We start from the raw sequence: 14,141 nt of genomic DNA, 5'->3' as shown, positions 1-14,141 counted from the left end.
AGACCTGGTCTGTCACATTCTACGCAACAGGCCTTTAGTGGTAGAATACAAATGTTGTTTGGGTGCACGTGACTTTAGTCGTAGAATATATATATATATATGGTGACAGGACAAATGATCTCAGGACAAATGATCTCAGACAAAATATCTCACGGACAAATGATCTCAGGACAAATGATCTCAGGACAAATGATCTCAAGGACAAATGATCTCACGGACAAAAGATACCAGGACAAAATATATCAGGACAAATGATACCACGGACAATTGATCTCAGACAAAATATCTCAGACAAAATATCTCACACCTAAATTTTAATAGTGTGTTGGGTGATTTTAGTTGATCTGAACAATTTTTATTAGCTGTCGTATGGTTTTGTTTAATATGTTTAATATTGTTTATAGGCTCATATGAAAATTGTAAGAAATGTTTGCCGTATACATTTATCATATTGCACTTTTAAAATTGTATATTGCATTTTAAAATTAGGATTATTACTATAGAAGATTAAGGAAATTGTTTGTAGGCGGGCTTGCCAAACATGAGAGAATCCAACCATGTCAGATGGACGAAACTAGATCAAAGAGGATGAAATAACAATAGAGAAACACCTTCGTTTCAAGGTGGCAGCCCGCTTTGATGGTAGAGACATGCCTTAAGGGAAAGACATCCGCCCTCCATGAACAATACAACTAATAGCTAAATTCAATAGTTATGCGTCGGTCACACCTTAGTGATCAGGTGACTAATGCTTATTTAAGACAAACAGCGGTCATCGCGGAGTTAGAACATGTCGAGCAAGAGTTCACACAATACATGATCACATAGTATTGGAGAGGTGTTATCACAATGATGTATTGTCAGCAATGAAACGTAAACGTTATGTTTGTGTTGATCATGCAATAAAAACAATAATTTTACGTTACGAACCTAGAGACCCATTAACATTTTTGAAAGATATGTCGCATGTTTTAAACATTATTGTTGTATAGCTACCGTTGCTTTGTTTTATACATTATCATTTATCATACCTTTCAGGCTAAAGGAGAAAGTTTGTTTTAATTTTTATTTTTTCAAATCAAAGGCCATTACAAAGATTAAGTTTAATAAATCTTTTGATGGTTTGTTAAGTTTAACAAATTAATTTTATTCACAATTATGATGCGTAAAGAAAGTAAACAAAACCATATTGACAGTCAATTTAAAAAAAAAGTTCAAATGAACTAAAATCATTGTACATACTATCAACATTTTGCTGTGAGATATTTTGTCTGAGATATTTTGTCTGAGATCATTTGTCCATGATATCATTTGTCCTGATATATTTTGTCCTGGTATCTTTTGTCCTTGAGATCATTTGTCCTTGAGATCATTAGTCCTGAGATCATTTGTCCTGAGATCATTTGTCCGTGAGATATTTTGTCTGAGATATTTTGTCTGAGATCATTTGTCCTGAGATCATTTGTCATGGAACCATATATATATATATATATATATATATATATATATATATATATATCTATATATATATATACATATATATATATATATATATATATATATATATATATATATATATATATATATATATATATATATTATGATCGCTATCTGACAGCCGCAGAGGTAGCGAACACTCCGGGTTCGTTTATGTGTAGTTAATGACAGAGATCCACTAGACAGAGTATGAACATAACAAAATACAACGTGCGCTCGTCAAAATGATCTAGGGGAATGAACACGTTGAAATGATGTTACTCACAACTAGGAGAAATTGTCAAATACTGTTTAATAAGTGTACAAGTATAAAAATGACACTTGGTATATACCAAAATATAATAGAAACTAAGAGTAAATAGTAATCAAAAAATCAACTTATAGGCAACTCACAGTTGATGAAATAAATCACTAGACTAGATAGCAAATATCACAGATGTGGCATTGGTGAGATAATATACATAAAGGAAAAATATTGGAATCACTGAATGGAGCAAAAAAAAAAACCCACATAAAATAAGGAAAAATAAACCGGGAGTGATCTCCCCTAAACTTTCTCGAATATTCTAATATAACACTACGTGGGATGTCAACTCGGAATATAGACATGATTTTTGTTTACTTAAACGTTTAAAAATAGAATAAAATCTATTAGAAAAAAAAAAATTGCGCACCCAGCGAGCACCAAAACCTAATGTGCGTAATATAGCGCAATATTATTAGTACTTTATAAATTTACATGCGTTTTTTGAGAAATCGGAAATAGCGTAAATTAGTACTTCCGTTCTTATATTAACAATGACCGATACAAAACTTTTACTTCAGCGCCCCACGTTTTTCATTTTTTGTCATAATGCGCACGCAGTTTGCGATCGCTCATAGTAGAGTGATCGCTTGCATTATTGTGATGTATAGCATTTATTTTCTACATTTTAGTTCAATCAGGAAACGTGGGTTTTTAAAAACTTTTTTTATTGATAATTATTTTCTACTTTTTAGTCTTTGTCTGTTTGTTTGCATTCAAATCTTGCTATCGATTTTATCTTCTCGCATTCATTTTTTTTGGGTAAACGAAGACAACTTGTAAAAAACACGTGCCTTTTCCAATCGACGTTCATATGTTTTTCAGTAAGCCAAAAGAGGGAAAGTACCGAACCTTACTTGTATCAAATTACAATTACTAGGCTATGTCCCTTTTTGGTACAAATCAATAGGAGTCTAAAATGATCCATACAATTTTTCCATGGATCAATTTAGTAATAATAATAATAATTGAATATTGTATTGTCATCGTAAACAAAGCTTCCCTGAAAATTTCAGCGCGCTAGCGAACTAGGATGTGCCCGGAATTTCGATCGCAAGATTTGATTGGAAAAACAAACAAACAAACAAACAGACGCGAAAGCAAGTTAAAGAAAACGTGGGAAAAATATCATCTTTTACAAAAATTCTAATTGTTTATATTTAGGTCTTTAGAACTTACTTCCCTTTGATAAATTAGGAAAACACAATTACGTCCCTTTATAAAACATTGCATTCGTGGAACAGAATTTACTTTTTATTACTTTGTTTTAGGTTTGGGAAAAAAAACAATTACATAATTAGCGGGGATTGATCAAGTACAAATGTTGTAGGTATTTTACGGATAAGCTTGGATTATTATAATTGTTCATTAAATTGAAACAGGCGATTCCGCCGGCGCCCCACCAGGGTTCAATTTGGCGCCCTGGGCTATCCTGTGAGCGCTATGGTGTTTAATTTCGCTTTAAACAGTGCGATAGAGTATTGATAAGAAAGGTTAATATAGTCTTTAAGTGAATCGAATCCGGGCGTCCTCTGGTGCCCAGACAGGGTGCTATTTGGGGCCCCGGGCCTCCCGTGTTCGGTTTGGCGCCTACGTTCGTTTAAGTGAGTGCAAAAGGCTATAAATAAGTTGGGGTACTATAGTCATTTATTAAGCTGAAACGGCCGATTCCGCCCCGGGCTAGACTGAGCACTTTGCGTTTATGTTCGCGTTAGTGTTTTCTTTGTGTTTAGGTTGGGGTTACCTTAGTGGCTGCGTTTAGATTTGGTTCGTTTTTGTTCTTTCTTTTTTCGATTTCGTTTGTGTTTTTTTATTTGGGTTTGTGTTTGTATTTGTGTTTGTGGTTGGTTTTGCGTTTGGATTTGGTTTGTTTTCGTTTTTTTCTCTTTGTGTTCGTATTGGTGTTTGTGGTTGTGGTTGGGTTTGTTGTTAGGTTTTTGTTTTTGTTTTCGTTTGTTTTTGTAATTGTGTTAGCGTTAAGTTTGCGTTTTGTTGTTTTGGTTTTGGTTGGTTGTGGTTTGGGTGGGCAATGCCGGGTTTATGATGATTACTAAACACACAGGTAATGGTCTTTAACAGAAAGGTTTTTCACAGAAGCCAGAGCAGGGCCTGGCCGGGACGGCTAGTATATATATATATATATATATATATATATATATATATATATATATATATATATATATATATATATATATATATATATATATATTTATTTATTTATTTATTCATTGAAATAACTAACTTTGTTGTATTGAGTCTTGTGTTTTGAAGCTTTGAGCGGTTGTTTGTGTTATATGTTGAACGACGCACACAATAACCCACAACACGTATCAGTGTGTTTACAAAAGTCACTTGATAGGTTTTTTGGTGTATATATATATATATATATATATATATATATATATATATATATATATATCAACTATAGATGTTTCGATATGAGATACATGTGGATGTGGATGTGGATGCATTTGAAGATGATGTAGATGATGTAGGTGACGTAGATGATGTTGATGATGTGGATGATGTAGATGATGTGGATTATGTGGATGATGTAGATGATATAGATGATATAGATGATGTGGATGATGTGGATGATGTGGATTATGTAGATGGTATAGATGATATATATGATGTAGATGATATAGATGATGTGGATGATGTGGATGATGTAGATTATGTGGATGATGTAGATGATGTAGATGATGTAGATGATGTAGATGATGTAGATGATGTAGATGATATAGATGATGTAGATGATAAATCGATACTTTTCTACAACAAAAAATAAAAGATCTTCGATATATTTAAACTCTTAAGAATAAACGGACTCAGTGTTTTTTCCAGACTTTTTTTCTGGGGGGGGGGGGGAGGGCACTGAAATATATATATATATATATATATATATATATATATATATATATATATATATATATATATATATATATATATATATATATATATATATTTATTTATTTATTTATTTATTTATTTATTTATTTATTAAACGAAAACTGAATGTTTAGTTATGAGGTTTATTGTACAACTATGAGTAATCTACTGTCAATCTATATATATAATTCTCCTCTTCGAGCCGTTAGAAAACAAGCTGCAAACGCTCTCCCTACCTCCCCACCCCTACATGGTTTTAGTGAGCTGTGTTCACTCTAAATGTTTACAAGCAGAGCCAACGATTTTAAACGTAGGGGGGGGGGAGGGGGGGAAGGATGGGGGGGGGGGGGGTTATGGTCCTTAACGAGCTACTTATAGTGTTTTAAAGAAATATTTTCAGTGTCAGCGTTGGTACTGTCGAATTCACAAATTATGAATTATTGAAAATTAGAAACAACTAAATAGCGGCGTATGTTTTGCCGCGGGCCGTCTCGTTATTATTAATACTAATAGTATGTATCTGTCTATCTAAGTATTTGACAAGAACGCTCTAGAGAAAACACAAGCATATTAAAAACATGCATAGTAATACGGAAACGAAATATGACGTCACATTGGAGCATTAATACTAATAATTTCGCTGTCTGTGTATGTATCTGTCTATCTATGTATCTGCCAAGAACGCTCTAGAGAAAACACAAGCAAATTAAAAACATACATATTAATACGGAAACGAAATATGACGTCACATTGGAGCATATAGTAGAAAATAATATCAAGCCGGAGAGTGCACACAGTAATATGACGTCATTGATTCTCGAGTAAACATTGAATAAAAAAGCCAATTTTGTCTAATCTTAAAAGCGATTTGCGTGAAGAGTTATATTCATACAATTCTTCGGGTAGGGGCGAAGCTCATCCCTCGCGTAAGAACGTCTAAGAACTCAAAAGAAATGTCGTCATCGATACTCTATAATAAAAGTACAGCCTAATTCATGTGTCTAATCTAAAAAGTGGTTTGCGTGCAGAGTTTCTTTCATGCAATTCTTCGGGTAGTGGCTAAGCGCGACACCAGTGTTTCTTTCAGACTTTTTCCTCCCCGGAGGTGGGAAGTTTTTCTCATCTAAAAAGTGTTTTGCGTGCACAGTTCTTTTGATGCATCTCTTCCGGTAGGGGCGAAGCCCCGCCCAGGCTCTTACTTTAGTTTGTATGATCTACAAACGCGACCAGTGTTTCTTTTAGACATTTTCCTCCCCAAAGAGGGGTGGGGGTATTTAAAATTTTTGGGGGCGGGGGTAGAATGTTCTGGGAGGGGGCGGGCAATGGAAAAAGTATATAATTACATTTCGTTGAATGGGACGGTAGACATGTTTTGGGGTGTGTGTATTGGGGGGGGGGGGCTGGTTTTAGTTTAGAGAAAATAGACAGCACTATCAACCTAGCGCCCGTTGTATCCTTCCTCAACGGGCCATTTTTCTCGTCTTTTTATAATGGTCAATTATTTGAATTTTAATGCTGCTTTATTGAACTTGAAATTCTTGAACTATGGCTTATCTGTATAGTTTGTGGTTTTTTCAAAAAATATTACACACTTGAACAATGCAAACGTTATTATCTAAACGTGTAAAAAATCTGCAATATCTTTAATTGAGTATCTTTAATATTTTTCTATAAGAATCTAGTTTAGCTTGATTAGTCGTCATGTCGTCTTCCGTCTATTGAATTGTTACATGAAAATACTATAAAAGGGTCCATTCTAATATGTATAATGTTGCATAATTTAAATTAAATCTAATATTTTTCGTCAATAATAGTTTATAAAAATATCCAATAACGACACAATACCTAATAGTTTATAAGTCACACATTCTGCTGTGGATTGTAAAATGAATACACATAAGTTATATAAGCTGTGACAACGTGTTTTATAAAAAAAACAATTGCTTTTTAACTTGTAGAATTTTTTCACAGACATATGTATGCAATATTTTATAGCAGAGAACATTATATACACCTCATCATCAATGTTTTCTTTTTTATTAATTCGTGACATGTTATATCTCTGCTGGAATGGCTGCTTAACGTGTGCAGAATTCTCACTGCTGAATATTTGTATTTTAAATATATGATGTAAAGGCATGATTTGGAGCAATTTATAGAAAATTGTAATTATTAATTATTGTGTATGTGTGTATGTGTGTGTGGAGAGAGAGAGAGAGAGAGAGAGAGAGAGAGAGAGAGAGAGAGAGAGAGGTCGAGATTGAAAAAGAGTGCTATGTTTATAAATTTATATGTATTATTTAAAATATTTTATTGAACTATTATTTTAGTAATGAAAAGTCTAACAATTTATTTTTACCACTCTATGTGCCCTTGTGGCGCTTGGCTGAATGTAATATAATACAAGTACTAACAGATTATCTTAAAACGCAATATAATGATCAGGTAATACTAATTTCTACTCTAAAAAGCGAATTAATAAGTAAGGGTACGTTATAATCCTATTCATCTCACATCTATCTATATATATATAAAGCAATGTATGTGTGTGTGTGTCTGTGTGTGTGTCTGTTTGTGTGTCTTTAATGCATTACCACACCTCTTATCACATCGCCGTGAAAGTTTGGGAAGTTGTTGAAAATATTCCTGGGGATGTCTCTGCGAAAAATAAAATTCAAATTCGCACTTAAAATAGTGTATGTTTGAATAAGATGTATTAGGAAGATCTGCATGTAACATATTAACTCCCTGCAGGTCAAGGGTTATTCGAGACAAACATGCTGTGCTATTAAATATGTTGTGATCCTAAAACCCACAATTATTCGGCCTAGCGCACTCCTTTTAAATGCTTTAAAGTAAAAATCTGCTGAAGTTGACTGATATAGAAACACAAACGTGTCACGTTCAACTTGGCACATATTAAGCATGCGGCGAGTCATTACAGTGTCACTAATATGACACAATGTAATTATTGTTTCTTGCTGTTTATATGTGATTATATTTTTTTAAAATAGGAACTTGTCTAAAATACTTTGAATTAATTTTCCAAAAGATGCCACCTTCATTAAAATATTGCTACAGGAGAGGTGCAGCTCCTCTAATAATTTATTATTATATTAACTTGAATTCATATTATAAGAAGAGCTTATACTTTTTATAATACTATTAAAAAAACATTCATAGTGCAAATATACTTTTTGAAAAGTATTTTTCCCATGTTTTTAGCAAGAACAAGTACATTAAAATTATTTACATATGACAAAATCAGGCAAGCAATCGAAACACAGATAAACTATTGAATCTAGCTTTGTATATTTCTTTTAGTTCACTGGACTAGATTTTATAAATTATGCGTTTTGTAAAATATAATTTAAATAAGAACAAAAAGCGTAGGCCTACTTGTATTATTATAAAACAGCCATTACAGAATGTTGTTGTCTCAGTGTAAGTAGGTCGACAGTTGTTATTTTGATTGCCAGCTAAACACAACTGTACTGGCAGATTACTCTATCATATCTGTAGCTAAGAAATATCGTCTGCAGATTTATACTACGTGAATGAGAGGGGCTGGGGAGAGAAGGTAGCAGTAAGAAGAAACCGGATAATTTATAACATGATTCATGCAGGGATAGGCCTACCTGTTCTTAGAAGAATCCTATTTTATAGTAAAAACATAAAAGTGTGGTTAAATATAGAATTCAAGGAATGATTTGGTAAGCTATGTAGTGTTTTTTGAGAAGCAGTTTATATTGTCACGTTAAGATGTCTGGTATTGCAATATGTACACATAATAGTGTACCATAGAAGCCAAGATGATTGTAGCATCTTTGAAAAGCGACAACGGTATTTTCGTTCACTACGGCTCATTGAAAATAAAGATTTAACCTTCCTTCTTTTCTAAACATCTTCCAGACAAGCAAAAATATTGATACCTAAACATAATCAACTTCAAATGACAAACGGTAAGAAAAAGGGGTGCTGTGAAATATTTGAATGGTGTTATGTGGTACGCAATATTGTAAACTATATGCGTGTATGCGTGCGTAAGGGTGGGTGTGGGTGTGCGGGTGTATATGTGTAACCCTCCATTTTGTTTTGTGAGACGGTGTCGAGTCCGGGTTTGTTTTATGTAAACGTTGTTGTGCGGAATGAACAAGGGTAACATTAAAAGCCACTTGTTTAGAGACAGGGAGTATGTTAAAGGCGGGAGGAAAGAGGGATGTATTTAACAAACTAAGTGAACGGCAAAAAAGGATTGAGATTGAAATACATTAGAAGTATTATATTACGTTGTCCCTAAGAATTAGTTGTTATTAAAATTATTAAATCAACTTGATTCAAACTAACCTTAACTACTTGTGTCTACGTGTGTGTGATCAAAATACGCCCACATACAGAGATAGAGCGAGCGAGAGATCGAGGAAGGATAATAGGGACAGAGACAGAGAGAGAATAGAGACAGCTCCGAACCATTATAACCAGGGTCTCTCAATATATTTTTGAGACATTATATCGTAAAACAAGTTTACAAGAAAAATATTTACACAGACTGAGCTGTAAAATACCGCCAGACCTTTAAAAGAGTTTTCTATGGGGTATTTGCAATATTAGCGGCTCTAAACATTTGTCATTACACAGTAAAGAAACACTGCGGCCAGACTGCAAATGTCTATAGCCATGTAAGGTGTGATTTTTAACAAGCCAGAAGCTCTTAGCCGATAAAAAAGTTTCAGTATATATATATATATATATATATTTTAACTCTAATGTCAAGGCAGTTCTGCTGTATGGAGCAGAGATGGAGAGTCTCCAAGGCAAGCACAGCAAAGATACAGACCTTCATGAATAGATGCCTTAGACAGATACTGAAACTGAGATGGCAGGACAAAGTGCGGAACTTGGAACTATGGAGGAAAGCTAGGCAGGAGCCTTTGGGTGTGAAAATAAGAAGGAGGAAGTGGCGCTGGGTGGGTCACACACTGCGAAAGGCTCACACAAATGTTACACGCCAAGCGCTTGAGTGGAACCCACAGGGAAAGCGGAAGAGAGGGCGCCCAAGACAGACCTGGAGGCGGAGTCTTCTTGAAGAACTGAAGCCAATAGGGATGTCTTGGGAGATGTCAAAATTAATAGCCGAGGATAGGAAGAAATGGAAGGAAATGGTGGAGGCCCTATGCTCCATAAGGAGCAAAGAGGACTAATGAATGAATGATATATATATATATATATATATATATATATATATATATATATATATATATATATATATATATATATAGGCCCTATATATTTATACAACAACACATATACGTTTGGATTTATTTATTATTTTATTACACTGTTACATACTCTCTAGTGTGATGAAAAAAAGGAAGACCAGGCACAAATAATGACAGCCGTTTATGTGACTTTTTATTCCCTTATCGTTAGGGGCCCAGAATACTTTAAAATGCATCATGTGCAAGTTGTCTTAAAAGCAATTTTAGAAACGCCATGCAATGCTCATATAATCAATTACAAATAAAATTATATTTTACTACTAATAAGCCAAAACAAGCTAGATCAATTTCCAATATATAAAAGTAGACTCTTCATAATTGCAGTCGTGTAAAATATTTTAAAAGGCGTTAATTACGCTGTTATTGATTTGGTTTGGCAAGAGAAGTCATGCAAGATCCAAGCGAAACTCAATAATAACACCAAACATTGCAAGAGCAAACAATAATTTCTTCATCATTAAGAAGCTGTATTTCAGGACACAAAGAACCAGAACAGGGAACTGTAAACTCTACTCCAGACTCCGTAGGTATTTTTTTTTACTAAAATTCTTAACATAAATACTATAAATACGTAGATGCTCTAAACCACTAAATGTAATAGATGGTACAATGATTTTACCAATAAATTTATTATTGCGTATTGTGTGCCAAGCTGTTCGCTTTGTCTATCACAAGATTAAAGCAGACTATATGTAATTCTAACATGAATGTTAACTGTAATTTATGTATTTAATTGTACCAGACCATCTCCTAATGTTTATATTGTTTTTTTTTTTTTTTTGCAATTTCAGAAACCGAGGAACAAAATACGCTGAAACCTCTCTCTTCACTGACGCCTATTCCTTTCTTGGCTTGTGAATATTTAACATGTGAACAGAAATATACATGCATATCACCACAAACACAGACACATGCAAACATAAAAACATAGATGTACATGACATACACATACAAATAAGCGAATTTTCTTTAAAAAATTATTATATTTGACATACGCGCGCAATTTATCATGTAACAAGAATCTATATCTGTAATGACGAATTGAGTAAAGTGATCATAGATCCGTCACGTTAGATGTCTAAAATATTGTATATGTTTTAAATTAGGATCTACAGACTTCGATGTTCTCAACTGCATTGATCCTTCAGACACAGAATTTTCCGAGGGTAACTTGCTTCATGTTCTTGTTTTTCCAAAAAAAAAAAACGATATATCGATTATAATAAAAGTTACAATTTATGTTGTTTCGTTTTGTAAATTACTGCTTTATTGTCTATTTGGAATTTTGGTTTCAAATTAAAGAATAAAGATAAAAAAAAACCTGATTAAAATTACTATTTACAAAATTAACTGTATTGATGTATGAAACATACACATTTTATGGAAACAAAAAAAAACTTCCTTGTTTTTTATATGCACATATAAATATTATAAAACATTATAAAGTAAAAGAGCTGGTTCGTTCAGTGTTTAAAATGTACTAGACAGTATTTTTAAAAAAATGTTTAAAGTAGATTTACATAAATTTAAAAGAAAATTAATTAAAAATGTTGAGTATTACAATGCTAAATTAAGACCAAACTTGATTTTACTGTATTTTTACTTTTGATATAAACCCTCAAAAGTTACACTTACAGATCAAGATTTTGAAGATTATCAAGATTCAGCAAAGAAGACGTTGAAGATTTATAATAAAGAGATGATTAAATATCTAGATCCCCAAAAGGTTGCATCGCATTTACTTGCAGCTAAAGCTATTACACCGCAAGCTTTTGATGAAATTAAACAGATAGATTACCGGGAGAAAAGTTGTAAAAAACTGCTTGAAATAATTATGAAGAATGATTCTCAATGGCACTTTGACAAGGTCGTTTCAGCAATGAATCAGACGGGATGTAAACCTTTAGCTAAGAAAATGAAAGCAAGAGAAGGTAAATTATTTGAATTTTTTATATCATGCCAACTGCAGTAAAATAAATAACATACAAGTAATTTAATTCACCTTATATTATATAAAAGTTGATATTTTCTGTTTTATGATTATTTTTTTGCAGACCTGAGTAAAAAATTAAACTGTGAAAAAGTGTGGCATACAACACTAACTGAAAAAGACGCCAGTAGATATTCAACAGTTGTCGGGACTAACTGGGATCATCTTTTTATCCATTTGGACATTCCAATGACAGAAATTCAACAACAAAAGGAAACAAGTGGGAACAATATCCAAAGCACAATCACAAATCTATTAATTAAATGGCTCAAGCGCAAGCAGGCAGAGGCTACACATGGTAAACTTATAAAGACGTTACAAGTTATCGAAGAAGATAATCAAATAGAAATAGACTGGCCTAAAGTGAAAAAAATATTAAACACGATTTAATATTATGGAGGAGATACACTTAACCTAGTTCCCAAATAATGGTTGTTACTGCATAAATAATCTATTTCTACAAAACATTGATTCAAATAATCGTTTTGTAAAATCGATTTTTCTTGATTTTTTTCTATTTTTTTTAGTCTAATTTTCTATAATTCAAAAATGAATATACAATGAATATTACATGTTTTTGCTATCTATGATGAGCATAAGCATATATTCAATGCAATTAGGCGTTAAACATGATATAAAATTTACATTCTTGTCATATTTGAGATGTTTGCTTGTTTAGTTGATATATTGTAAAACAATTGGTTAAATCAAGCAGCTCATTAAAAAAAAATCTCAACTACAGGTGCTTAAATTACATTATAGTCGTTAAAATATATGTGCTGAAAATTTAAAAATGTAAAAAAAATCTTATTCCCTTGTACAATATCAATTAGTTTATTCAGCCCTCGGGGACAATAATTTGTACATTATTAATCTTGTTGTTTAAAGTATTTGAATGTCTCAGAACAGCTCTTTATCACAAACTTTAATACAGCACTTGACAATCCATTATACCGTCCTATACATTATATATATATATATATATATATATATATATATATATATATATATATATATATATATATATATATATGTAATTTTAGACCATGAGTGCAAGTTTTTTAGATTGTTTATCTAAAGAGTACAACATTCTTTGCTAATTATAATTGTTATGTATAAACTTCTTCATTTTAGAATAAAGTAGACTAAACGCTTTTATAATGGATAATTTTGTAAATAAATGTTAACACATATTACTTAATTGTGTTAGAGGTAATACCGTCCAATATAACAATTTAGAGCATATATATATATATATATATATATATATATATATATATATATATATATATATATATATATATATATATATATATATATATATATACTTGCTCAAAAGCCATTTATCCTAAGGCCATTTTCGTAAACGGACAAATGGGACAAATGCCCAAGATCATTAGTCCGAAAAAATATTAATATTATCTAATACCAAGAAGACATTGTTGATAAACCTGAATTTTACATATTGATAATTAACATAATTCCAAGCGTAACAAAAAATATATACATTACTAGGTAAATATTTACAATAAATTTGTATTTGCGTTATTGTTTTCTATTTAAGAAAAATAATGTCCTTTTTATCTCAGATTTAAAAAAAAAAATAATTATCGCTTTTAAACATTGTGTAAACAGGTTGCATTAAATGGAAATTAAACATCTGCGACTCAGCATGGTTTTTAAATTCGCCACATAGACTGTGCCTCATTCTTTTGTGAAATGATCAAAACACAGACTTAAAACGCTAAATTGTTCAACGTTTCGAGACGCCGCTTCTCCTAAACCAAATTATGACATTACCACCGCAACACGTCGGCCAAACAAGGTGCTCAAATCAGTAATTACAATTTTAAGAATAAAACGATTGGTTTTGTCCCAATAGGGCAAGTGTCCATTCGGGCGTTTGTCGAATTCGGGCAAGTGTCCATTCGGGCGTTTGTCGCATTCGGGCGTTTGTCGCATTCGGGCAAGTGTCCTTTCGGGCGTTTGTCGCATTCGGGCAAGAATTAGTATTACGGCAGACTTAAAATAAAACAGCTTTTTCAAAAAAGACTAATGCACTCACACACATTACATGTTGTTGTAATTTGTTTTAATTAAAAAAAACCAAGACATTTTCCCGATCAGGCCAGAACTGAGTATCCTATGTTCGTATATATATATATATATATATATATAT

The 14,141-nt window shown here is 32.3% G+C and overlaps 1 protein-coding gene across 1 annotated transcript; it reads left to right on the top strand.

The window, feature by feature from the left end:
- The first annotated feature begins 11,761 nt into the window (after positions 1–11,761).
- On the top strand, positions 11,762–12,896 carry LOC131943291 (uncharacterized). The gene is made up of 2 exons (XM_059303322.1): positions 11,762–11,903; positions 12,027–12,896. Exons 1-2 carry the CDS (start codon positions 11,807–11,809, stop codon positions 12,350–12,352), a joined length of 423 nt encoding a protein of 140 aa, XP_059159305.1. The 5' UTR covers positions 11,762–11,806; the 3' UTR covers positions 12,353–12,896.
- The last annotated feature ends 1,245 nt before the right edge of the window (positions 12,897–14,141 follow it).

This window comes from Physella acuta, unplaced genomic scaffold (assembly GCF_028476545.2).
Source record: "Physella acuta isolate Inbredline_101_S28 unplaced genomic scaffold, ASM2847654v3 ptg000450l, whole genome shotgun sequence".
Lineage (NCBI taxonomy): Eukaryota > Metazoa > Mollusca > Gastropoda > Physidae > Physella > Physella acuta.
Note: the sequence above shows the minus strand (reverse complement) of the source record. Positions and strands in the feature narration are given on the sequence as shown.

Coding starts and splice junctions, on each gene's coding strand:
- LOC131943291 (XM_059303322.1), top strand. CDS start 11,807: ATGAAGAATGATTCTCAATGGCACTTTGACAAGGTCGTTTCAGCAATG. Junction 11,904..12,026: donor GAAAATGAAAGCAAGAGAAG/GTAAATTATTTG, acceptor ATTTTTTTGCAG/ACCTGAGTAAAAAATTAAAC.